At 34.9% G+C, this 27,698-nt stretch overlaps 1 protein-coding gene across 1 annotated transcript in view; it reads right to left on the bottom strand.

Moving 5' to 3' along the window:
• The window catches only part of MAN2A1 (mannosidase alpha class 2A member 1), a 114,845-nt gene that overhangs the window by 24,037 nt on the left and 63,110 nt on the right, over positions 1 to 27,698 (bottom strand). The window contains exons 13-17 of the mRNA XM_027712610.1: positions 13,137 to 13,302; positions 11,062 to 11,292; positions 10,827 to 10,949; positions 3,488 to 3,602; positions 546 to 679 (exon numbers count right to left, since the gene is read on the bottom strand). Coding sequence (XP_027568411.1) covers positions 546 to 679; positions 3,488 to 3,602; positions 10,827 to 10,949; positions 11,062 to 11,292; positions 13,137 to 13,302 — 769 coding nt within the window. The remainder of the gene's footprint in view (positions 1 to 545; positions 680 to 3,487; positions 3,603 to 10,826; positions 10,950 to 11,061; positions 11,293 to 13,136; positions 13,303 to 27,698) is intronic.

Below are 27,698 nucleotides of genomic sequence, written 5' to 3'. Positions count from 1 at the left end.
GTAAGGCAAAACAACATTTTTTTTCCTTTCTTTTGTGTGTGCTGCAGGGTTGAAGTTAAGACAATAGCCACACTATATTTCATCAGATGCATTACCAATAAAACATAACACATCTGAAAATACTTCGCTTATTTACAATTCAGCTGCAAGGAGTTGTTCTCTAAGTCTGAGTTGCTGGTCCTTATACACATCTGTTATTGTGCTATCCAAAGGGCTCTAATTAAACAGAACAAGTAGAGGAAAAGAAGGCATGGAGATATACAAACAACTACATGGTGGTTTGTCATAACTTGCCTTTCTATAATTCTTAAGTTAAAAAGGATATAAAGAAATATTCATCAGACTCCTTAAAAGCAGTTACTACTTCATCTGGTCTACATCACATTTTATACAGATACATATTAAAAAGCACTTCTCCTTTTAAATGATTAGTGCAGTTTAACATGAGAGTTTGATTAATCTAATTCAAGATCTTTACATTCAGAAGGATTTAAACAGTCAAAACCTGACACCCTAGGCTTTTATAATTAATAGATGACAATTACCTGATATCCATTAAGATCAGTATAGAATCTATTTCGACTGTTAATGTCAGATGAAATTCTCATTGCAAGTTCACGATTATATTCTCCTCTAATGTCCACAATATTGGAAACTTCAAGAGACTGTCCTTCCAAACCTACATGAAAAAAGACACATTTAAAATCTCTCAATTTTTAAAAGTGATTGCCACGTACGAAAGAATGACTGTGTTCCCAGAAGACAATGACCTAGTTTTGCACTGCTAGTTTTTGTTTTTCTGTTATACCAAACCAGATATTGGAGGCCAGTTCAGTGCTGTCTTTAAAAGCAGCTAATATCCTGGAGCAAGACCTGGTCATTCACAGACAAGAATGAAGTTACCTACTTCTTGATAGAACTGTTTGCCTGAGCATGAAACTGTGAGCTACTGTTTTAACCATGAGAGGGAGAATCTTTCTTTAGGACAGTGAATTAAGAAACTGTGCTGATATGACCACAACCAGGACACAAAACTTTGTTGACAGGGGAAAGATTCCTATTCATTAAAAGAAGGATTAGGTATCTGAAAATGCCAAAAAATTGTTCAGTGGGATTATTTTTTTCTACAGTGCCTAGTATTGAAAATTAAATACCTTTAATAATAGCCTGACCTTTTCAAACAGTTCAAGACACAGTTTGGAGCGAAATTGTACCATCATTCAGCGTGATCACTTCCATCCTTTCCGTAATCTAATGGGACTAACAATTGTGAAAAGAATTCCACCAAGCAGAACAGAGATATGTATTTTTTATCTCATCTGCTTTAAAATCTGAATGCCACCTGCAGCAGTACCAGCAACTGTTAAATTGTTAACATTTACCAATGGCTATTATAATATAGTGCTAAATGAAAAACATTCAGTTCAGGTAATTACTTCTATTTTCCCAAACCTAGTCTGGAAGAAGTAGATTTATAGGCTCCACTTTTATGTTCTTAGTCATAGATTTTCCAACTATTTAAAGCAGGACTATAAAAGTATGAGGACATTGCACAAGGATAAAGTAGTTTAGCTTAGAATTTTTAAATTACCAGATTCAAAATTACTTTCAGTCTTTTACTACATAATTTGAATTAATACAAAACTACAATTATGAAGATAATAAAACATAAACTTCTGATTAAAAGAAACAACAAAATCATGTTGATATCAAAACTAGATGCCAATGGCAGCAGAAATTAAAAATCACTCAATTGTCAATTACTGAACGGAGTTGTCAATGCAGAGTATTTTCTGCTCAAAATAACAGATTTCTAAAGCCAAAAGTGGTAAAAGCAGTGTTTTACCAAAATTGCTGAAGAAGCTGTAGGACTCAGAAGTATTGTCCAACAGTTGGATTAGCCACACAATCAGGCTTGCTCCCCCATGGCAAACAGGGTAGGTTACAACAGGACACCAGGTCTTTATTTAAAAATAAAATGTATGTTTATGCATATACAGCTATTGATTTCTTTCCACATACTTTGTTATGGTACCTACTTAGTAAGGCTTCAAAATATCTCATTTTAATTGAAATAATGCTATATAAATAACTTTCCTTACAAAGCCCAGGAAACAGACTCCAGCAAAACAATGATGCAAAGTTATCAAATTTTAAATTTTGAAAAAGAAAACTTCGCATGAAGAAATCAAAATGAAAACATGCCAAAAAGTGAACAGAAAATACATAAAATACATTTTGCATCATTTTTCCTTTTAAAAGCTGTACGCATGGTACGGGACTTCACCGTGATGACTGGATATCAAATTGTGTAAGTACTGAAACATTGCGATGAATTAGAATTTGTCAGGAAAGAAAAAAAAAAAGAAAAAACTAGAGAGTACACTCACAAAGAAAGATAAACAGATCATCATCAACAGATGATGTCAATACCATTTTTGAAATCTAAGAGAAAGAAGGAAAAGAGCAAGGAAGGCTTTCAAAGTCCTTATAGCATCATTATTTGGTTTTGAAGATGTTTAGGAAAAATAATTAAATACTATAAATAAGATTTTAAAAACCACAAAGACAGTTTTGACACCTATGGTAAAAGTAATGCTAATACAAAACATTTGTAAGTTCCTTCCAGTGTGGAAAACATCAACCAGTGCTTCTTTATTCCAGTAAATACAAACAGATGAACAATGGAAAATGCATGTTTCTTAATTACAGAAAGATACACTTAAGCATGTTAACATTCTAGAGGAAAATAAATGTATTCAATTGCACTGTGATTTCCTCCCTCTTTTATATTTTTAACTGGCCAATTTAATCAAGTTTGGAACAGTATACACTTTCCAAAATTACTCTTTACCTAGAATGTTCTTGGAAATCAGCACCTGAACAGCAGAGAAACAAAAAACCAAAAGCATTACTGAAGAAAAAGCAAGCAAAACTGATACAATGTTATGTCCTAAGAGCAAATAAGTTGATATTTGGTGCTGGTGCCTCTCAGCACACACAGCTCTTCCAGGCAGATGAAGGACATAACAGAGGAAGCCCACAGATAACTAAAGCCTACAGCTGTGAAATAAACTAGACTTCTCTACTAATGCCACTAATACTCACCCTTATAGTCTTTGAAACTTTAGAGAAGATATTGTTGTACCTCAGTCAGGAAGCTTGAAACTATGAAAGAAACCACATCATCTTCAAGATATTTCTATTTTTTTTTTCCTCATTGTCAAAATTTACAGTTACTTACAGCATTCAGATGACTCAGTAAAGTTTGGAGAGGTACCTCCAACAAATCTGTTGAGTTTAAGTATACCACGACTTAATGACTACCATGATACTCAGAGAGGAATCATGATGCACTCAACCCATAAAGAGTTCAGTTTGATGAATTTTACACTAGTTCAGAAGTGCACTTAAACATTAAAAAGGCATCCGAGACTGTAGTGATGAAAAAAAACTGCCAAGAGAGACAGAATTTCACAACTCTTACCCTGGACTTTATATAGGCGCATGGTATGTGTCACATGGTGAAAAAAACAAACAACTTCTGAGAAAATCCTTCCATGAGCAACTCTTATGGTAGGTGGATCTGTAAAAATGTAAGGCTACAAAAAGAAAAGAGAAAGTCAGAGTAAGTATTTTGGAAGTTTTGCATAAATGTAGTGTCAATAAATCAAAGTATTTAATAAATATTAAATAGTATTTTATTTTTTACACATTTTTTAATTTTTTACTGTTCTATGTCTAAGTCTAGTCTAAAAGTTTAAAATCAAAAGATTACTCCCAATTTCAAATTCAGCAATTTCTCCTTAGAGTCTCACTTTTTCTTTAGCTGAAATTAGGCTGTCTCATTACCTATTTCACAAGTATTTTATGAGGATTAATGGATAAAAGGTCTACAGACAAACACACTAAGGTATTAATATTGCATACATCTGGGTTGAGCTTTTTGGCTATCAAAATCTTAATTGCTAACCAGTAATCAATTACTATACTTCCATAATGGCTAACAGTTTACTCTATCAGTGGAACACCCTGCACAAGGAAAGCTGCCTCTACCTTGTCTTATGGATCAATTTGCATATCCTTTTGAAAGAGAAAGCTTTTTCTTTGTCAGAAGCAGCTACAGGTGCCAGTGGAGCTCCTGGGAATGCAGGGTAGGGCTGGGAATCATTAAGAAATGTCAATGAGGACTGTGGCTTATTACTAATGCCTCCCAAAGAATAGGACAAATTTTGCATATAGTCAAATCAAAGAGAGGAAGAAAATTGTTTTTCCAGGTAATCAGGATATTCTGGGTCTTGACTAGGTAAATGATGACATTTTTTAAAAACAGTTGATTCCAACTAAACTGTATACGCCAGTGGGAAATAGATGGGTGGCTGCAAAGGTAAAAAAAGGGTTAAATATTGAGTGTGTACAATGCCAAAACTGAAAATACAACACATGCAACTACTATTATAAGGAAAAAGCTATAAATAAAGACTTCACTCAAAAAAACCCCATCCCAAATACTTGAAAAGCATGTTATGCAGAGAGATCTAAGCAGAAAGCTCTCAGAGCGTGACTGTCTTCCTTCTGTATGTATCAATGTCATAAGGACAGATCACAGTCTTTCTTCAAGCAACAAAACCAAAGATCAAATGTATCTTGAGGAAGGGTGGAAATCAAGCTTACATATATACAGACACATGTTAGAGAAGAACAAGTACAGGTAAACACCGTCCAATATTCTTTGAGCATATAACTGTATGTATATTTACAGAGAAAATTTCAGGATGTATTGTATAAAAGAAGAAACGAAAGAGACTTTCAGAGACTAAAAGCTTGCCTTTTCTATTCACATACATACTCTTAGATCTTCAGACAGAATACTGTTTAATAAAAGCTTTGCCAGTGCTCCAAGAAACAACTCTGTAACTATGAACTACAGGAATACTTTGTTCAGGAGTTTGAAAGAGGAATTATAGTTGCTTACACTTTGATAAGATGGTTTGGTTTAGGGAGAGACGCTTTTTTTCTACTGACCACCTTACCCAGTTCATCAATACAAAGTCCAAAAGAGTGTTTTGGAGTTCTTGATAATCTACATGAAAAAATTATTAAATACTTCCATGGGGTCTCATCTTGTCAACAAGACAGACAAACGTTATCTATTACGAAAAATCAATTTGCTAGCTGAGAAACACAGGAGGAGTATGGTATTCAGAGGGCACATAAGCCAGATGAACTAATATGTTGAGATAAAGGGAATTTGAAGACCAGATCTTAGGTTAGAATTTGAGCTGGCTTTTGGGTTCTCTTATTTCCTTGAAAAACTGTCAAGATCTGTAACTGTAGACTGAATTTTCCCCTTTTGGCAGAAGAGGTGCTATCTCCTTTTCTATCACACATAGGTAGAGAAGACAAACTCATTTAATCTGTGACTACATGCTCCTGGAAGTTAAAAATCCCACAGAGGAACGGGATTACTGACCAGAAGTTGGAATAATCAAACCCTTCAAAATTCTACCTGCAACACGAAGATACTCAAGTTAGCAATGATGGACTGAAACATCAACTAAAGGAATTCCCAGACAATGAACTGAGAAAGCTGAGGTCTTCAGGACAAGCAAATACTCTCAGCAATTTACTTAGGAGAACGTTACTTACTCAAACATCTTATGGTATTATTTCTGTTGTTTGCACGAACATTTCTCACAAGGACTCTCACTGGAGCCAACCAGCAAAATGGAGAGGTGCTAGACAAGTAACAAAGGAATATAAAAGGCTGTGCACTTAGTAGAAAAAACTACCTGAAGTAATTTCCAAAACTGAACATTGAAAAAACCAAACCAAACAAACCAAAAACCAAAAGAAAATAAACAAAAAAACCCCACTCCACAAAACAAAATGAAAACATCACTTAAAGGAACTCTTTTCCATTGAGCTTTTTAGTAAAAACATGATGGTAAAATTGACAACAGCTATTAAAATACAAAGAAAGCTGAAATTAGATGGATTTAACAGCTCTTGGATTCTGGGCTATTGCCACAAACACTAAGTTCACACAAAAGAGTGTCAAGACTGCACAGGTAGCCAAACCAGTTTCTCTTCTGAAGATAAGGTAACCACTCACACCATTCTGAACTATACAGAAAGATGAGTTGATAGAAAAGGAATTGTAATTTTGCAGATACTGCCTGAAACTAATGATTTTTTAAAAATAATAATTCATAATTTCACTAGCACATGCATTGAGAGAAATGTATCAAAACCAGTTTGCAAGCCCCTAATTCAGACACAGTGCTAGGAAAAGGCACAAAGGAGGAAGATGATTTACAGGCAAGTTCTTACTGATACAAAGAGTGGCAATATGATGTATACTCAAGTTCTGAAGGATGACTGATGTTTCCTGATTGTTGCGCGAACAGGAAAAATGAAGGAAAAATATGGTACTGACAGAACAGGAAACTCTCCTAATTCATATTTAGTGGTTAGAAAAGCACTAATCCTGGAAAGTGATTTGTTGATAGTCACCAGGAGACATACTATAAAGAGATAATTGCCCAGGTTTGCCTCACCAAAAACACTTCAATGAATCAGACTTTTAAGCAGGAAAACATCTTTATGCACTGAATGTGCAATTATTCTCATATCATTGTAAAGATCCTTGGAGAGATGCACAGGCCTGTGAAATGATCCTCGTCCTGGACCTGAACCACAAAGGTACTTTTGACATGAAAATGTGACTGAGAGGCCATGTGGAAAGAACAAACAACAACACTTATTTGCAAAACCGACTTGACAAAGCCCCAGACTGAATTAAGTTTTAAGTCTGCTTTGAAAATGATCTTGGACTAACAGACCTTCCAGCACGAAGGAATCGTAATTAGTCACACCTTAAATTAGGAATAAAAATATTTTGGTCTCATATCCAGTGGTTGGTCTCAAGACTTCACATTCTACAGCGTTAAAATAAATAATTGTTACAAAATCTGTTCCACTCAGCTCCACTGGAATGAAATTCATTGTACAAGATTCAGCAACCTGCTGAAGTAGGTTTTGTTGTGTCTGGAAAGCAGTATTTTTCAGAAACAGGATAACAGAAATATGGGTCAAAGGGTCCAGAAACCATTTTTCTGTACTCATATTCAAGAAAAATACAACAACCTTCCTTTGAAAGAAAGTGGGCAGGAGGACTTGGGAGTAGGAAGCTAGAAATTTTAACACAGAATACTTAGAGTAAAATAATACCCCATGGTTTCCTAGGATGTCTTAAAATAATCAAAGCAGGTTCTAGAGGGCGGAGATAACTGGAGAGATACCTTCACGTAAAGATTTACTGGCTTGTCCAGAAGATAGCATGGCATATTGCAGCCTGAAAGTATGAAGCATGGGCAGTAAGCCTTTCCCCTTGTAGTCAAGTAAAGCACTACTAACCCTGTTAGTGTGGCCAGGAAATTTCTGTTGATGTGGATGTCAAACTATGCCCAGGGGAAAGTTTTCCAACACAGGTGAATTGCTCTCGATAGGTCTGAGATTTTAAAAAAGAACTCAAGACAAAGTCTTCCAGAATAGTTGTTTCTCAATAGCAGATTACCTTTCATTTGGCAGGATTTGAGATTAGATTGGGCTAATCACATGTATTTTAACTCTAGCACTAGAAATCCTGCAGGGAAAAAAAAAGATCTCTTTTCTTATATAATCTGTTAGTACATAAGTACCTATGGGAGCTAGTACATACGCAGAATCATACACCTAGCTGCCTGAGGGAGAATCAAAATTTCCTGTATCTACAAAAAAACCATCACTTTGATACTGAAAAAATTATTTGTGAAACAAAAAAATCAACTACTCACATTGATCCCACAAGCATTTAGCCTCTGACTCTTTGGAAAAAAATCTGCTTTTCTCTATTCCCTACGGATATTAAAAGGGCTCATAAAAAGTCATCACATATTGTATTGAATACATAGAAGAAAATCTAGACATCTACCTGTTTCAAAGTTTACTGAATACTGTTTTCTTCCCCCCCCCCCCCCCCAATCTAAAGATATGCAAAATCACAAGAAATAAAAACATATTTTTCCTTCATAGATGGGATGCTTTTGTTTGTATTTGTTGTGAGGTCCAAGCAAATCCATTTCTTCCAAACCTTGATAACACTGTTAATGAGTAAAGCAGCACTGCCAGTTAAAAAAACTAAGATGCTGCCTTTTTCCCTGGTGCTTTCCTTTTGCTCTATTTTGCAGAAAATACAAAGGCACAGTAGGAGGACTGTCCTACCTCTAGAGCTGCAGCATGGAGTCCCTGCTCTGTATCAGTGTTCTGGACTTTGCACTGGTGTCTTGGTCTGAGAGTGCTACTGAACTGGTTTCACAGTTTCACTCTTTGGAGACAGCAGGGTCAGAATATCCCATTACAAGACCCTGTGCCACAACCCCAATGGCAATGTTTTCCATGGTGTCATATACCCTGAAGTCCAGCAATTCTTTCAAGAGCAGCGACAGAAAGATACCAGCGCTCTGTGTAGCTTCTATTTAATACTCTGTAAATCACTGTCACTAACCCAGGTCTCTGCTGATGTCCAGGATAGTGCTTATACTAGAGGCCTAACCACTTCTTAGCAAGAATGCACTCGTTGCAGCACATCAGGCTGGTTTTAGGTCAGCCACGAGGATGATAAATCAAATGAAACTCCTGAAAGGTTTAGATCCATGGACATTACACTACACAGACCACCACTTATAACAGCCTACTGATGACCAGAAATGCATTGTATCTGTCTATTGTTCTAAACTGCAAACCTAGCATATTACAGCTCCGAGTTTCCAAAATTAAACCGGCAGAAGAACCCAACAGCAAAATGTCACGATAAGTACTATGGTTAGACAGATGATTAAACTAAATGAAGAAAAAAAATTCCTGATCATTGAAGAACTAAAAGTAAAGTAAACCAAAAGACTTGTCAGATGACAAATTAACCAATTAACGAAGGCAAAGACAGGATATAACTGTACTCATATGAAAGGAAAATAATCCAACACAAATAACAATAATTCTTTGCAAATTTTGCAGTAATACATAACATGAGTGGGACAGGAAAAAAAGAAAAACAAAACACCTAGCCAAAAATCAAGAAAGCTGCCTGTAATCTACCCTATTGCCAATTCAAAGAAGGATTGAGAAAATGTTAGTCAATCTATATCACACTGAGAACCCTGAACAGATGGTGTTTCTTTTCAGACAGAAAGTGTTAGTTTAAACTGTTTTAGAAACTACTATAGAATTATGTTGTTATTCCCAGTGGGACAACTTAATTAGTGTTATTAAAATGCAAGCCAAATGAGCCTTATGGTGAGGCATAATATTAATGAAGCAGAATTTTCAGGAGCATCATGATTTCATTTTTATTGCATAAAATGTTACAAAAGCTGAACACTGCCCTTTTTAATGTTAACTAAAAATGCACTTTAATTTAATTTTTCTTTTCTAACTCTGCTTGCAGACATGTGACAGACCTTTTCTGTTTAAACCACAGCATTTTGCTACCTAGATTTTTTCAGACTATTTTTATAAAGCAAATAGCTTAATAGTGTAGTTAAAACTATATAACTGCTAGATTTAGTGATTATTGCTTTTACAAGAAAAAAGATTAATTATCATATATAATGAAAGTAGTTAGTGTGACCATGCAGCAGGTGAAAGGTAAAAATTAAAAACCATAACCAATATTTTTCAGGTATTCACAGATCAAAAACACTGACATATAAAATTAAGAATAAGTAAACCCTGTTTAACATATCTGAAGTAAACAATTATGAAACTGAAGAAACAATTATGGAATAGTTTAAAACTCTGAACTCACAGACCTCAAAATGTGTGCTTCTAGGAGAGACTGCTAAAAGGACTGTTCTGTCCTTTGCAGACTGCTTTACAGATATAACAGGAAAAAAAAAAAAGGAAGCCTAACACCTTTCCCTGCTAAAAAACCCTAGAATGATTACTCTTGCCTATTTCCTGAAGCAGTAAACATAGAACTCCCAGTTTGCCTTATGCATGCAACTTAGGTTTTCACAGAAGAAACTTAGCAGAAGAAATATGCCGCAAACTAGCTAGCTTCGTAAATGTTCATTATTTTATCATTTGCTTTCTGAAATATCACCTTTCCGTTCCAAAAGGGGTATAGTAGATTCTGTATGGTAATTAAGTTAGTGTAAAAACACTGCCATTTCTGAATTTCCAGTTTCAAAAGTAAGAGGACTAGCTGTTACTCTTCAGTAATTATACAGCTAAAAATACAGATAACCCCAGGCAACTAAATCAGAACAGTTGCTTCCTACTCTGCCTTTACATTCACCAATTGGGACTCAGTTTCTTAATTACTGTACTAAACTAAATATGCTAATATCAGCTTGAAAAGTACTGTGCTCTGAACCAGAAGCTCCTCATTCATAATAAAAAATATTAAAAATCAGAAAAATAAAGAAGTAGAAATTACTCAGCATGAATTTCACCATGAAAAGTGACTTCTTTTATGGTTGATGACTTCTTTTATGGTATGAATAATGGTCACATCTCACTGGATTACTTGCAAGGGTAACAACTTTTTTGGTGAATCAGAAATATTCTCCATACTTTTGTATTTCCAGATTTCTACTGTATTTTTACTCTGATCCAGGGTTATAAAGTATGGACTCTTGCCAATCATTTCAATAACTAATGTCATTATGTCTATCCACACAATTTTTATTTCAGTTTTGAGAAAAACAGCTCTTACAATCTGTATTTGCAGAATGCTTCAAGTTACTTCAAGATTATAATCTCTTTGCAAACAGAAGGTTTACCTTGGCATCTCCATCTGGTAAGAAGAGATAAGCTCCACTTTTATCTCGGTTACTTGTAGTTCCATACCAAGCAAACTCCACCTTCATTTGATGGTTTTTACCATCTTCTTTGGTATTTATTTTCTAAAGGACAGAGATTCGTGTTTGAAATAGTTGACACTTAATTTCCCACAAATAAGCACGGAAATTCTCAAAAAAAGTAAAACATAGGGTTTTGAAACAAAATGCAACACACCTCCAGTAATCCAGACATTCCCGAAAACCACAGTTTCATGTATGCATTTTCTAAGATTATATTATCTGCAGAATTCTCCATCTCTTTTATCTTGAAAATTCTGTCTGCCTTCTCCTGCCTACTATTCCTTATGTATATATTATAGTCAGCTAACACTGCTTCTGAACTCTCATCCGCTGAAAGCTGGTAAACTCCAATCCCAAGAGGTGGTAGATGTGCCACAAAAGAGATCTGTTGGGAGCAAATAAGAAGCCATTACTGAAAATAGCAAAATAACAACTGTTTACACTAAATTTATGCTCAGGCAAACTCTTTTTTTTCCTGAATAATTTTAGGATGGCTGAATTTTTCCCACAGTACACAAATGACTATGAAATTACAAATGACATTCCAAAATTAATAGCTGAATGCTAAGAAGAATTAACAAACAAAAATATCTGCATCACTAATTTGCCCAGCATCAAGATCACCATTATATTAATGCAATAATAATTCTGAATCTTGTTAAGAAAAAATGTTAGCTGTAATGTGTGGTTCTGAGTATCTTTGCTGTTTATTGGAGATGCATGTGTACTGGATCAAGTGCACATAGATCTTACTTACAAGTTTAAAATTTACGTTTAAAAATACAAAAAATTTAAATAACTAAATACGAGGCAAGTGCCTCATTTTCAGTCTCTGGTTATTTAAGAGCTATAATCTGCAGAGAAGAGTAATATGCCAGGTACATCTCCAAAGCAATTTGCTTAGAATTTGAGGTCCAGATAATTAATTTTATTTCCTCCTCCTCAAACAATGACTGTTAATTATTGTGCTGGTTTTGACTGAGATAGACTTAAATTTCTTCATAGTAGGATATATAGTGCCTGGTTTTAGTATTAACCACACTGATAATACAGGGATGTTTTAGCTACTGCTGAGCAGTGCTTATGCAGCATCAGTCCTTTCTGCTTCTCATGCTGCTCAGGCTGGGGGTGCACAAGGAGCTTGGAGGGGACACAGACAGGACAACTGACCCTATCTGACCAAAGGGATACCCCAGGCCATGTGGTACCACACTCAGCAATAAAAACTGTGGGAAGAAAGAGGAAAAGAGGGATGTTCAGAATGATGGCCCTTCCCAAATCACCACTATGCGTGATGGAGCCCTGGTTTTCTGGGGATGGCTGCCCACAGGACACAGTGAATGAATTCCCTGCTTTACTTTCTTGTGTGCACAGCTTTTGCTTTACCAATTGAACCATCTTCACCTCAGCCCACAAGTTTTCTCACCATTACCCATCCAATTCTCTCCCTCATCCCACTGGACCAGTGAGCAAGTGGCTGTGTGGGGTCGAGCTACTTAATTGGGTTTACCTCCAATAATTATTCCTTTGGGACATAACTGAGAGACACTTATGGAATTATCTTTGCAGGAATATTATCCTGAAAGAAGTTCTTATGTCAAAAGGAACCAGAATGTAAGCCTGAAAGTAATAAAGTACTGTTACAATAATACACCACTACTGTATCACTAGGAATTTAATGAAATAAATTTCTGATGTGGACAATCTTCTATAATGATATATGATTCAAAAATTCTCAGAATCTTTGCTTCAAAAAAAATCCAAAGGGTGGACTCAAAGACATATGTCTAGCTCAAGTATCTGGAAGAGAGAAAAAAAATCTGAATCTAAATGCTTAAGTCATTGCCCTTACAAGACCTTCCACCTGGAGTGCTTGAGAACATACAGATTGTGTGACTGTGTGTATAGACCATCACTTGAAGAAAGAATCAGCTTTAGAGAGTTAAGGGAAAAGACATACATTAAGTATTTTCTGTTCATGCAGCTGAAACTCATCCTTTAAATGTAATACATCATATCACAAAAGTTTACTAACTTATCATTTTAAGAAACATTAATGCTAAATCTTTGTATGTTTTCTAATTTTTTTTTTTTTTTTGCTTAAAACAACTGAATGGTCTACAGAAGATAGAATTGCCAATACATAAAGTATGGTTTTCATTTTCTTCAACTATGAAGCTACAATATCTGTCAAAAATACTTTAATGTTTTTTACTTGAAGTACTGTACCTGATATGCTTCATGTGATACTGTAGTTGCTCCATCCCACACAGCACTAATCTGGACAGTAACAGGTTTTCCCAGTGGAGACAATAATTTAACTTTGGGTGAATTCACATGGACTGAAACCACTGAAAATCGCTCTTGTTCCGTGGGATTATATATCAAAAGGTATCTGAAAGAACATATTTACTAAATTATCTCTTGGCAACCAAGTTTCCTCCTTCAGGTTTAGTATTACTGCACATATATTTTACATACAGAGCATTAAAACGACATTAGAACAACAGGTACATACCACAACAAATAATATACAAAACATAGCCAGGAAACAATGGATATTCAACATCAATTCTCTGCAGGTCTTCTTTTCTTAATGCTAGTACTTCCACAAGAAATTTTGAATATACCTTACCAAAAAATACATTAATTTATCCTGTTAATTACTGAAGAATTTCTATTACAGTTGCAAGCACAATCGAGATATTTAAGGGCATTTTAAATTTATTTTTCAGGCTGAACTATTCAATTCTCATCCACAACTGCCGCCCCTTTAACACAGTTTAGAAACGATGAAGTAATGAACAAAACCTGCTGTACATATATATATGTGACATACATTCATTAAAGGAGGTAGTTTGTCTCTGCTCTAAAGGAAAGTACAATTATATTTAAATTATAATTTACCAACATTCATTATGGCAACTGTTTGCATATCTTCACAGGTGTATATGGAATAACTATTTTTTAATGTAATTGTATGCCTTTTCTTCCATTTGAATGCAGATTATATTATTAACTAAAAGAATCAGTCCTGAGCTGAATAGCCTTTATTTGCCTATATTTTTTCTTTATTCGCCTATATTTTTTTTAATTATTATTACAGGTTCGTAAATTGTAAGTATAGAAAAATGAAATTTTACCAGAACATTTGTGCCTCGCGCACCTTTAGGACTATCATTGTACTTCACGTCTTTTCATTGACAAACTCAAAAGATGCCCTATTTACAACCATTCCCTGAAGTTTCCCTCTATTCATAGAATCATAGAATCATAGAATAGATTAGGTTGGAAAAGACCTCCAAGATCATCAAGTCCAACCCCTTGATCCAACTCCAATTACCATATCATGGTACTAAGGGCCACGTCCAACCTCTTTTTAAAAACCTCCAGGGATGGTGAATCCACCACCTCTCTGGGTAGGCCGTTCCAATGCCTGATAACCCTCTCTGTAAAGAATTTCTTCCTAACATCTAACCTAAACCTCCCCTGGTAGAGCTTGAGCCCATGTCCCCTTGTCCTATTGTTGGTTGCCTGGGAGAAGAGACCAACCCCCACCTGGCTATAACCTCCCTTCAGGTAGTTGAAGAGAGTGATGAGGTCGCCTCTAAGCCTTCTCTTCTCCAGACTAAACAACCCCAGCTCCCTCAGCCTCTCCCCATAGGACTTGTGCTCAAGTCCCTTCACCAGCCTCGTTGCTCTTCTCTGGACCTGCTCCAGCACCTCAATATCCTTCCTGAACTGAGGGGCCCAGAGCTGAACACAATACTCAAGGTGTGGCCTCACCAACGCAGAGTACAGGGGAAGGATCACTTCCCTGCTCCTGCTGGCCACACTGTTCCTGATGCAGGCCAGGATGCCATTGGCCTTTTTGGCCACCTGGGTACACTGCTGGCTCATGTTCAGCCTCCTGTCGATCAGCATCCCCAGGTCCCTTTCCTCCTGGCTGCTTTCCAGCCACTCTGTGCCCAGCCTGTAGCGCTGCAGGGGGTTGTTGTGGCCAAAGTGCAGGACCCGGCACTTGGCCTTGTTGAACTTCATTCCACTGGAGTCAGCCCATCTCTCCAGTCTATCCAGATCCCTCTGCAGAGCCCTCCTGCCTTCTGGCAGGTCGACACTCCCCCCCAACTTGGTGTCATCAGCAAATTTGCTGATGATGGACTCAATCCCCTCATCTAAATCATCAATAAAGATATTAAAAAGGACTGGGCCCAGCACTGACCCCTGGGGAACACCACTGGTGACCGGCTACCAACTGGATGCAGCTCCGTTCACCAGCACTCTCTGGGCCCGGCCCTCAAGCCAGTTCCTGACCCAGCAGGATCATGTCATCCTTTAAACAAAGAACAAAAATTCTATCTTCTATCTTCTTGATCCTCACACTGTAAAGCACAATTTACTCCTCCATGAGTATCTTTCAACAGTTTCCACGCTACCCATTTCTTATTTATCAAATCACTCCTTTAACATTTCTCCTGAGTAGATTCTCCTCAGCACTCTCTGCTCCATTTCCTACGCAGGTACCTCAGGGTTCAGTCTGTGGTTTTCTTTCCCTTCAAATTTAATTACCCCCTTCCCAGATCAAACCACTTCACCTAGCATTGTCTCCTTCCATCCAAACTACAAATTTGTCACTCAGGTCTTTGACTTAAAGATCACCTGTACCTTGAACCTCTTCCCATAATCTCACATTCTGACTGTAACTCTTCCAGATTCCTTACCTGAATATTTAGTTGCTCTGTGCTCCATTATTCACTGGCACTACAGCACAACTAAGGTCCTGTGAACAAGTTACTTACATAGCTAAACCCTTTAATCTTTTCTCTTTTCCAACACTAGCTCTGTAGAGACTGAGGGTAGCGCTCTTTCTACACACATGCCAGAGGACAGTAAGTTCTCCCTGGTACCATAAACTTTGGCAAGCAGTGGACAAAACTGCTGAGATGACACTTTGGAAATAAGGAAATAATAAAACTTCAGGGCTGAGAGACAGCAGCAAACTGCTTCGAGGACTTTTACACAGTTATGCTGTAACATCAGACTTAAGTTAATCTACCACTATACCAAGAATGTAATACAGACAAATAAGGAAAATCCTTCCTTTTTCTCAGTAGTGCTGAAAATTCTCAACTACTCTTTTTTCATCCTGTTCTTTGATTTTTTTTTTTTTTGCAACACTAATTTTAACAAATGCAGTTTTGCTCTACAGATATGCAGAATCCTAAGGAGGCTATTGTTTTCCCCTTATCTTTTCACTGGCTTCCTCTTTTTTCCAGTGTCAGACTTTGACTGGTAAATTCCACAACACTTCACTGCTACCCTATTATCTCATAATCAGCAGGAAATGAAAGGTCAACTCCAGTTTCTCATTAGCTGAATCAACAAAATCAGAGGCTATATTACCTTTCTATATCAAGAACCTTTGGATTACCTGCCATACACAGAATGAGTTTCCAATAAAAATTATTTTTCTTTCAACTCTTTAGATACCTGTGCTGAAGTATTGTTAAATCATGACTTCTATGCATAACAACAAATTTCAATGTATATTTGTGGTCACAACAAAGAAATGCTTTGGGGTGCTCTCTTTTACCCTGTTTCATGTTGAAGACTCCTACATTACCAGACAATGTAACAGTTAACCATATTCTTGGTCAGCTTTTGGAGTCTTTAAGAACTTGTCCAAGACCTTCTTAGAGCCTCTCCAAGACTTGGGTAGGTTATTTTACACTTCTCTTTAACTGGGGTTAACGTTCTTTTGGGATAAGATTTCAAATTAAATGTTTTGGTTAATGTTAATGATTTTTTTTTTTGGTTGGTTTGTTTTTTAAACAACATTAGTGGAATCAAAACCTAACTAAACCAACACTGGTCTCAGTCTCACCCATTAGAAAGTAGTAACAGAAAAAAATAGAATTAATAAAATACTTTTTAAGAATTTCTCATATTCCTTCAAAGAAGAAGGTAAGAACTCTGTCAGGAACAATACAGCTTAAGAGATAATCCAATCCCAAAGCTCAAAATAAATCCTAATTCTCACCTATCAGCAGAACATTACAAAAATATTTTATTTATTCAGTTTGTTTATACAATGGAATTCCTCAATTCTTATGCCTCCAAGTAAAATGTGAGCCTATGCATATAATAAATTTTCAGTAATGCTACACATCCTCATTAAATTTAAATTATCTGCCAAGCAAAAACATATTAGTGCAAAAATATTTCCAGGAACTTTGTTCACCTTCCCACAGATATAAACATGTTTCACAACTTTAATTAGTCGCATGACAAATTTACCCATGACAAAAGACCTTAGGAACTGCCATATTATTATTATATTTCACCAGATTAACTTTTTTTAATTTGGATAAAACAAAGCTCTTGTTATATCAAGATACATACATTTTATACCTTCTTGAATCAATGCATTATGTGTGTAGAGAATAATAAGGCAGTGAGATGAAGTTACTAATGACAGGGTAGATTTTCATCAATTGAAATGCAAGCATTTTGCCTAGATGCTAATATTTTTTTTTGAGATATTATTCCAGCAAAACTGAAGTATTTATACTAAGTAAGATGTAATTACTGTGCATATATAAAAAAGCACTGTCTAATGTAATTAAAGCACTTTTCTTCCAAAGCACCATTCAACTCTCACCCTTAAATAACATCCCATTATAACAATTTTAAATTTTATATGTAACAAAAGAGCTACACTTCACTCAAGCCATATCATTGCAAACAATGTCATACAAAAAAGTTGAGCAAAACTGCTTAATGCATTACAGTTACATTACACATAGAAGCATTATTGATAATAATTAAAGGTTTTCTATCCCATATTTTAAGGCAAAACCATTAACATTACTGTCTTTCAGAAGCAGCAAGCAAATATTTTCCTTTCATTATTCAGATCACTGGTCCTTGGCAATAACACCAAGAAAACTATTAAAGTTCACATCTTTCATCCAGTTGAAGAGTGACAGGGTTTTAATGCTTATTGGTAAAGTTCATATAAAAAAATTTTATCTGAAATATTTTACTTCAGAAACAGCATTATGGCTGAGTGCCAGCCATAATTTCTTTCACTTATTCAAGTAATCTAAGAATTCTGAAACTATTTTAATACAAAATGTACTGAAACAAAAGGAAATCATATAACTTTCCACAGATAACACCATGACCAGTTCACTCACAGAGACCACATATTTCATCTGTGCACAGGGAGCACAAGTTAACTGCTCTCAGCCCATCAAAAAATGAGAAATGGGTGCAGATTTCAGCTCTTAATCCTAAACTGGATTAATCGTAAATATTTGCAATTTCAGAGAAGCAAATCCTAACAACTGTTTTTCAGACACTTTTGGAAAGATATGTTTTGAATTTTTTTACCCCATACTTTTTTGGGTGTCTCAAACTCAGAACAGGTGTCTCTTAGTCATACAAGCATGACCACTTTCCCTAGATAAAACCTACCATATACCATTAATAAACCCTATTAAATGCACACATTCAAGCATCAAAGAATATTTTTGACTATTCTTTCCTGCAATACAAGATTTAACTTGCTGTGGAACATTTTCAGCCAGAGCAAGAAACAGTCACTCCCCATTCTTATTTCAAATACTTTCATTATTAAAATATCAAGAAAACATGTAAACTGGTGTACCTTTATTTACAGGCAAAAATACTAATAAAGATGATTCAGATCTCTAACAACTTTAATCTTTGCCTCCTAAAAGAATATTTTTTCTTAAACTGAAAAGTTTCACTATTTTAAAAGATCGTTGTTTTCTGTTTCACTGATGTGCATCAATATACGGACACATATATTGATATAAACATTTACCAGTAACACTAAATTACCATTTTCTTTTAAAGTTCATTCAATGCTGCCTTCACAAGGAAGGCATTCAAATAATGCAAGAAACTACAACTCACTACTAGTAAGTCAGAGGGTCATCAGTGACAAAGGCTCATTCAGACCACCTCTTCCATACACTTGGATTCACTACAGCTTAAGACAACAGCTTTCATTGCTCAGCAGAGGATCTTTATTCAAATAAGCTTTGAAAACCAATTCAAAGTTCAGACTGACCAGGTTTACTAAAATTTCTCTGACAAACCCTCCAAGACAGATTGGAACATTTTGCATCATAAATAGTTTCATTAGAATCAGTTCCCTACACCCACATGCACAATTTTAATGCAAAAAGTTACAAGAACAAGATCTACAAAGCTAGTTTCTTTCACTCTTCTCCTATAGAGGCTAAGTTAAAACACATTGAGTGGTGAAAAAAAAAATGCAACAAGTACACCCAAAACTGAGAAAAGGTATAAGCCATGAAGTGAAATTATATAGTATATCAAAGGCCTTCTACTGAAGAATGAAAGAAAACTAACAAATGCACATAAATTCTGAAATATCAAGAGGAGCAGTAATGAAAACACATTAAAATGCTTTAAGCTATAGAGAAAAGGAATTAAGTAACTACATATGTTAAAGGTCGCCAGAATAACTGGTGGGTTAGAAATCAGAATTTAGCTAAAAATGTATTCTGAGATCTTGGCAGTAGATGGACTTTGATAGACTAAGACTTTAGAACTCTAAGCAAAACTGAGATTCTCTAAAAAAAATCATCTCACTAGGATGATAAAGAGAAAATCAAAACTGTTTCATATCTTAAAATTGCAAGAAAAATTACTTCAAAAGATGTGAGAAGAGTTAATAAGTAGCAACATTTAATTACCAAACAATGATGTGTATAAGGTGGAAAGACACTAGGGCTTACTATTTAAACTGCATAAAGCACTGCTTGCCATGATAGCTTCCAAAAATACCATTAAAAAATCTGAATTATGTGACTTCTGATGTATGTTTTGAAGCTTAAAAAAAAAACCAAACAAAAAAGTCCAAGAAATACAGAATTCTAAAAAAATGCTATGAATTGACACACACAAGCCCTGGGTGGTCCATGTCTTTGGGGATGGAGGTATATGGAACGAAAAGAACAACCACCTACTTAAACCAGATATTTATCTATGCATTGCAAATATGTACAACTTCCCCTGAAGACTTTCATGATTCTTGCACTGAAGCCCAAGACAACATGTACATACTTATTTTCCTCATTTATTTAATACAGAATAAAACTAAAAATAACTTGACCACAAAAATTCCTCTCCTGTTATTTAAAAAGTTCTTTCCTTGCTTTAGAGGTCCATGGGGAAAAACTTTGAATCAAACCTAACCATAACAATTCTGGAAAAGTCTGAATATTTTCCCAATATACTCAAAATACTAGGTAAAAAAAAAGTTATGTCAAGCTACCTATCTCTGTTCAAAGCACTTACGGTTCCTCACATAAGACTCGAGGCTTCCTCAGTCAAAAGTATGATTAACATGACTTTTTAAGTACAGGTCCACTCATTCATTTTGTGTACCTTTCTGCTACGAACTACTAAAGATTGACAAAGCCTATAAAACAATTTTTCTGAAAATAAATGCCATATATACAATTTTAATGTTTTTTTTCTTTTTAATAAGGGGTTCAGGATATTATCTGTTCATACTGACTTTTTGGTTATACAGAAATCAGATATTTTCCAACAATTCAATCCATATTCTGTTCTTAATATTCTTTTAGGAACAAGATTCGTCAAAAGCCAACTGTGCAGGCTAGTGATTGTGACACTCTTCTAGACAGCAGATTAATGCTTTTTTCCTAAAACTCTTCTTTCAGTTACTAAATTGAGCTTCAGAAACTGTATGTTTTACAGCATTTCAAGACACTTCTGATTCCTATTCCAAATCCAATTAGTAAGAAAGTTATGTAACAGAGAAAGTTTTGGACAAAGTCATTCAAAACCTCATGCATGAAACTCATGTGACCAATCCACTTTCCAAACATCCTGAAGTCTGATTATTGTTTGTTTTAAAGAAAATTTGGCTCTGACAGTATTTAAACTATCTGTATTTCCCTCTCTGTAACATGAATATTTATTTCTGAAATGCAAAAAAGTTCTCATGATTTCATCCAAATTATACTTTTCTTATAATGTATTTTTTATTATATTTTATTATGCTATTCAAAACACTGAACTCTATTTCTCTGTGCACCTTGCACTATTATCAGTGACATCTGGCCCACAACCTTCTTTTAATAGAGGCAAACCCTACGAAAAAGAAGGAAACAAAAAGCATCTAAATCAATGTGTCAGTTAATTTTGCCATAAAAAGTCCACAATCCCCTGAGGAATTATTTAATGTATTTTTGAAGAGATACGCATGGATACTTTTCCAATAGCAGAGAAATTATTTTCTTCCTAGTTCTTATTCTGAAAGGGAACAAAATTGGTAATACCCGTCAGATGGAATCATTCTGCATCAGAGGTTTTTGTGGGTTTTTTTTCCAAAAAGGGAAATACACTTCCATGTCAAGCCATACCAACTAATTTACAGAAAAAGAACTTCTGGGAGACAGGGAGATGGAGGAGTGTGGAGAGGTAGAGTGAAAATGAAGGATTTTCCAGTATTAGGAAATTTCTTGACCCTTTGCATTCCTATAGAGAATTGATCTGTTTCTGTTAATCTACATAGTTATTACACTACCCCATAATCCTCACATCATCAGAAATCTATCTTCCCACAGTAGTGAAAATAAAACCTACAAACAACAAACCCCTCCACAAAACCCCACAAGCATTACTCTATAATAGTAGGTCTGCCAAGTGACAAAATAACATTTGTCACTTGGAAAAATGGAAAAAAAATAGAGGAAAAAAACCTTTTTATCCTAAACAGGAAATTCCATTGGCCTGTATGACAAACGGAGTATAAATTGTTGTACTTGTGCATTAGGGACAGCACCTCGAAGCAGAGATGTTCTCTTATTAGAGCAATGAGTTTTCATATAAACATCAGGCAACACTTCAGATCACAGGAAGGTCTTGCCTGCCTTAAACCAATCCACTTTTCCCTTTTATTCCACTTGGTCAAGCAGAAGCCTGTGTACCAAACAGACTAGTCTATAATCTTAGGTCATGCTAGGTACAACAAAGTATCCTATTTTGCTATCACTCTCAAGACTAAATTGAAGAAAGGAATTAAAATCTAGATACTAACAAAAAACCCACTGGACTAGAAGGTTGCTGTAGCTTGACCTCAACCAAAATGAGAATTCAGTAGGATAAACTTTGACAAATGCTGCAGTCACTGTTCTTGAAAATATCCAAAACTGATTATAATGCTTTGCAGCTCAAGAACCAGTTTTGTTAATATACAATTATATTTTTTGTTACTTTAAACAACATTTTCTCCAAGTATGTCTTCATTTTTTCCATTGCAAGTATAATACAACTCTTTGTAACAAACCTGTATGTATTTATCTTCTTCATTATCAGTCTTTCCAAACTAAACAGATTATGCTTTTTCTAGATCTCTTTGGTTGCTTTCTTTGAATTAGTAATCATTTCCTGTTCACCTTTCAAGTCTCATCTCTCAAAGTATGTTTTCAAAAACTGGATACTTTTTTTCACTCTTCATCACTCGAGTATAGCACACTATTTCAGCTGTATTTTACACAGAATATTTCCATTTCAATCACCCAAAAGCAAAATTGCTTTTGATACCATACAAGTAACACTCTCAGTCTGAACTTCTGGAATGCCTAGTCTTCTGCATCACTACTGTCTATTTGATTAGTCAACACATTATTCTTCCACTTGCCTGCTTCATTTCATTCTCTGACTACGAAATAATGTCTCTAGTTTACTAAGATAGTTTTAAATACTAATCCTATATAGAGTGTTTGCTCCCAGTATGACTTCAAATTTATAATCTATTTATGATTACTCTATTAGCATGACTGACAGAAAAGGAAACAACTTGTGACTTTATTATCTGACCTAAAGAATTCCTTGCTTGTATTTGGCCTCGCTTTGCACAAAAAAAATTCCCCCCTACTCAGATACCAAATTATATAATTTGAATAATATGTGATATCCAACATTTATCAATGAAAATTTAAAAAATAGCTAGGCAACCAGCTGTTGAGATACAGTAGATACTGAAAACATTACAATTCATAACTATACAATCCAAGACATTTTATCAAATAAAGAAGTCTTTTATGAGGGAAAACTTATGAGTCAAGAGCTACACTCTCAGATATAGTGTCAGATGTAAACATGAAATTTGGGGGAATGGGAGTATGTGTGGTTTAATAAAAATCAAATTAAGCTAAGAGTTCTCTATTTAGTCTCTATCTAGAGTAAAGCAGGTTATCCCCAAAAGAAGATCCCAATAGCTTCCCAAGAGGCTTTTCATTAACTGGATAAAGTTTAAAGAGATTTATCAGCTCACCTAACTGGATAAAATAAATAATACTAATATGTTCCTCTGCATCACATTCAGATAAGTTTTTTCATTCACCAATAATGTCACAGATGTAGCAAGAAAAAAAAAAGTCAATTTACATCTAAGGAGCAAATTGTAATCCAATTAAAATGTATATTATAGAGTTAAATATTAATCTTGAATACATATAATCAAATATTATCAAATATGAAGAATACTAAAATCTTTTTTCATCTTCCTAATAAGACATCTTTTGCAGTTTATGAAAAATATCATGCAGAAGAATTAGTAGGAAGGTAATCTCAACCTGAAACTACAGGCACACAATATAAATTTGTGCTGCTTTCGTAAGGTAGAAAACAGTGGAAACAGAATCTATTATCCACAGATCAGCTCTTCATTTCAATATCCAACTGGTGACATCAAGAAATAAAAAAGAGATACTATTAATAAATAAGTAAATTCACAAGAATTCAGTAGAGACTAACACAATGTAAAATAATGCTATGATTATAACACTATTTGAAGAACAAGTTAAGCGTGTAGTTTAGAAATAGAGCTATGGTAAAATTAAATATTCTTTCTAAAAGCCGTTGTGGTTGACAGTTTGAATTAAGATACAAATAAATAAAAACATGATCCTGTTCTTAAAAAAAGTTCCATTATCTTAGTTTGACATTTCAGAATCACTCCAGGATTACCCTTCCTAGTGACAAACCCAAAGCTGAATTTTAGGCTCATTAATGAAGGGGAGAGAACTCACACACATGCATTCCTATGAATTCTCTTTTTTTATAACTCTACAGATAAATCTTTATAATATCCATTGCTCATGCAAAAGGCACAGAATTAGGCAGACGACAGACACATAATCCAGCCCTCCACTCTCACAGGAAACAGGAACTTTGTATGTCTTTCTCAAGAACAAACCATGGAACACTCTCAAGAAAACAGCATTCACAATAAACAGACAACAGCACAGCAAGAACTACAAATTTTGAGAACACAAAAATAGCAACATCAACCTAAGACAAGACTTTTAAACGTTATGTACCTATTACATATGCCAGATACATATACTTCCTATATGATTTAGATGGATTGTAGCGGCACACATATCCTAATCTGGAGCACATAACTACTCTCCAGTTAAGGATAAAAGGATTAAGCCCAAAGGCACTATTTTAAATTTGTCTTTTACCACAAAGTTGTGAGGTGTTCTGAGGTCCAAGATGGGCTTGAAGCCCCCTGACTTTTTCAGGATCAGGAAGTACCTTCACTAAAATCCTTTCCTTGTTCCTCTTGTAGTGCAGGCTTTATAAATCTGCATTTAGAAGGGAAAAAAAATCTGGTTCAGAAGAGCAGAAAGACTTTTAAGTATTCCATATCACTTCAGTCTGTGCCTTGAGAGTCTTGGACTAACTACAATATTGCCTCAAAGTAACTCCAGTAAAAAGGCTGAAGGGGTCAGTGTCTGGAAAAAAAAAATAATACACAAATGTACTAATATACGGAAAATGTGTATATCCTACTTCCAAAACTGCTTCAACAAGTACATGCATATAATGCAGATCTTTCAGTTCTATTCAGTCATTCACTAGCCTATTCCCTCATAATGATCACTTTGTTTTCTGAAAACAGGGGTTTTTTCCTTCCCCTAAAGTATGTATACTTTATCTATTTCTTCTGTGTTTCATATGACACTTTCATTACAGTGTTCTCAAAGAAAACCAGAAATTTCTGATAAGACCTAATTGTTGTATTTCATTTTACTGTTATAATTTTTATAGTAACTGAAGTATCAAACATCTTCACAATCTGACTGCACAGGTACTGCAAACCCCAACAAAAATGTTGATATTCTATGCACTGAAATGAAAATCAAAAAGTTGTGCAGTTTTGAAGAATTTCAAAGATTCTACAAATCCTACAAACTATGAACTTATTTAGTGGTTTAATTTTGCAATGGCAAAGATAGTTCATAAACAAAAATATTTAGAACAGACTGTCATTGGTTCATCAACAATAAGACAGACCAAAAACTGAAAAAAGTTTGATTTATAAGAATTTTTATCCCCTGAAGAAGTAATGATTAAAAGTTTGAAATGTAACAACTTTCAGAATAACTGGAATTTAGAAGCATAACATTCAAAAATTCATTCCACAAAAAACTCTGGAGTACAATTAATTGCAAATTAAAGCTACTTTTTTCTTTTTCTTAATGAAAATTTACGTAACTCAAAAAAATGTACCACAGTTCAGTTTTAAAGAGCTATCCCTCACATCAAAACAGGCATTCATCTCCTAGCTTATTTGTTGTTTCGTTTTTAAGGTTCACAGATAATCTTTTAGAGAGTTGTCAAATACCAGTGCCTGGAGTCAGTTCTGAGATAAGCCTGCAGGTAGTATAGCTAACACAAAAAGTAGAAAAATCACCCAGTACATAAGGAAACCTCTGAAAAAACTGTTGTGACCTTATAGAAAAAAGAGTGGGAATAAAGAGATCAGTGTGCTGTAAACTCTTCCATACCCCTCACTTCCTGTCCCATTAGACACTGTCAATGGAGAGTGTGCCAGTTTTGGTCATAAAGACAGTTGCACAGCTAATTTCCACCTATAAAACAGAATGAATGTTTTGGTTTTGTTCATTTTGAAGTCACCACTTTTACCAATGTTTTTTTACTGAAATATTTATTTCAAGTTCACGTTAACTGATGTTTCTAGAGTCAGACACAGTCTGGATTATCCTGTGTTAGCCAAGCATTTAACTGCCTTTGCAACAGCTCTTCCTTAACAAAAATCAAGGAGAATGCTTTTTAAATACTCATCCGATTCAGATAAAATGACCTTGAGTTCACTACAAACAGAACATGCTCATGGCAGTAACAAGTCACCTGAATCTAGAAAATTGATCAGGCAGCTGAACATCAAGAGTAACACTTTAAAGTAATTTTAAAAAATCATTAGGCTGTATTTAATCTAAGCAGTCAGAATACTGGAAACTAAAAGTGAAGGCTCTTCACATATAATTTTCAAAGTGGTTTCTAATTTTTTAACTTCTTGAACATTTGTATTAAATGTGTGTTTAATACAAGTGCTTAATTAAGCACAACAGAAGCAGAGAGTGTTAAGGCTTGACTAAATGAATATTCATCCTGTCCACCTTCCTTAAAAACACAAATACAGACATTTCACTTTAACAAAAACATAATACGGTTGGGCATATTGCCATCCCTATTTCACCCAATAAAAAACTAGAAATATTTGTTAGGTTAGGGTTCATTTGTTGGCTTATTTTTTTTCCTTCTAGGGAACAAGTGTTCATATTAAAAATGTACAAGTTGCCACAAATATTTCTGAACTCATCTTAAATGTTACTGTATTCTTTCTTGTTTTCTCTAAACATTTTTTTTCCCCTCACTGACAATTCAACTCTTTTTTTTCCCAGCTGTTTCAGAATATAGCTGGGAATACATATGTTACAGAAATCATGCAAGCATAAAAGGTAATTAAAATGTACCTTATTAAACTGCCAAATGCTGTTGGAGGGTCCTCTCCTTGTAACTTAAATTTAGATTGATTGTACTAACAAGGGCAACACAGGTCAAAAAACCAGAAAACCAAAAAAAAACCCCACCACCAAACTTAAAGTTGCCAAACGAGAGTATTACCCCAGTCCAGTCACTTCCTAAGCTCAGAAAGACACAGTTATGGTATATCACACCAACAAAGCTTCCTTCTCAGTAAAGTTATTCTTGCTGTCATTATCCAACCAAACACAACATACACAGTGCTCTGTCAAGAATTTTTGTGCATTATTCTTTATCACACATTAAGCTTAATAACATAGCTTTAATTTCTATATTGTAGTGCTGTGTTGAGAAAGCAGTGGGTACCCCACCTCTGCCAAGTGAATTTTTTAAAAGATAAGCAACTTGAAAAATATTGGAGGTAAATCAGGATTTTCTTTCTCAAAAAAAGATCACAAATTTTGGACCTAAGAGGTTAGAAACAACTTATGCCAAAACTTTATTAACTACAATCTTATGCCAAAACCTGCTCGTAGATAGTGAAGTAAGGACAATAGCCCAGCTGATTTTGTATCCTCTATCTGAAAACATATAACTTTCTTTTATAAGGTGGATATCAATAAACTGCTTGGTGCTTTAATAGATCTTTGAAGAAATAATTGATTACAGAGCATCCGCCTCATAAATAACCCCCTAGGTAACCTAAATATTTCAACTAGTGGAAATTGTGTCTGCTAAGCTATTAAAGTAGCCTGAATAGAAAGATATATCATAATGTTTCTCTAAGATTAGCTGACAGAAGTTATTTGTGGGAAAATTATTAGAATTGTTGGTTTAGCACTAAAAATAATCCTGGATCAATGATTTTTAGAAATCTTTCAATATCACAGTATCTTCAGT

The sequence above is a fragment of the Pipra filicauda genome, unplaced genomic scaffold (assembly GCF_003945595.2).
Source record: "Pipra filicauda isolate LSUMZ 115617 unplaced genomic scaffold, ASM394559v2 scaffold108_size2327098_pilon, whole genome shotgun sequence".
NCBI lineage: Eukaryota > Metazoa > Chordata > Aves > Passeriformes > Pipridae > Pipra > Pipra filicauda.
Note: the sequence above shows the minus strand (reverse complement) of the source record. Positions and strands in the feature narration are given on the sequence as shown.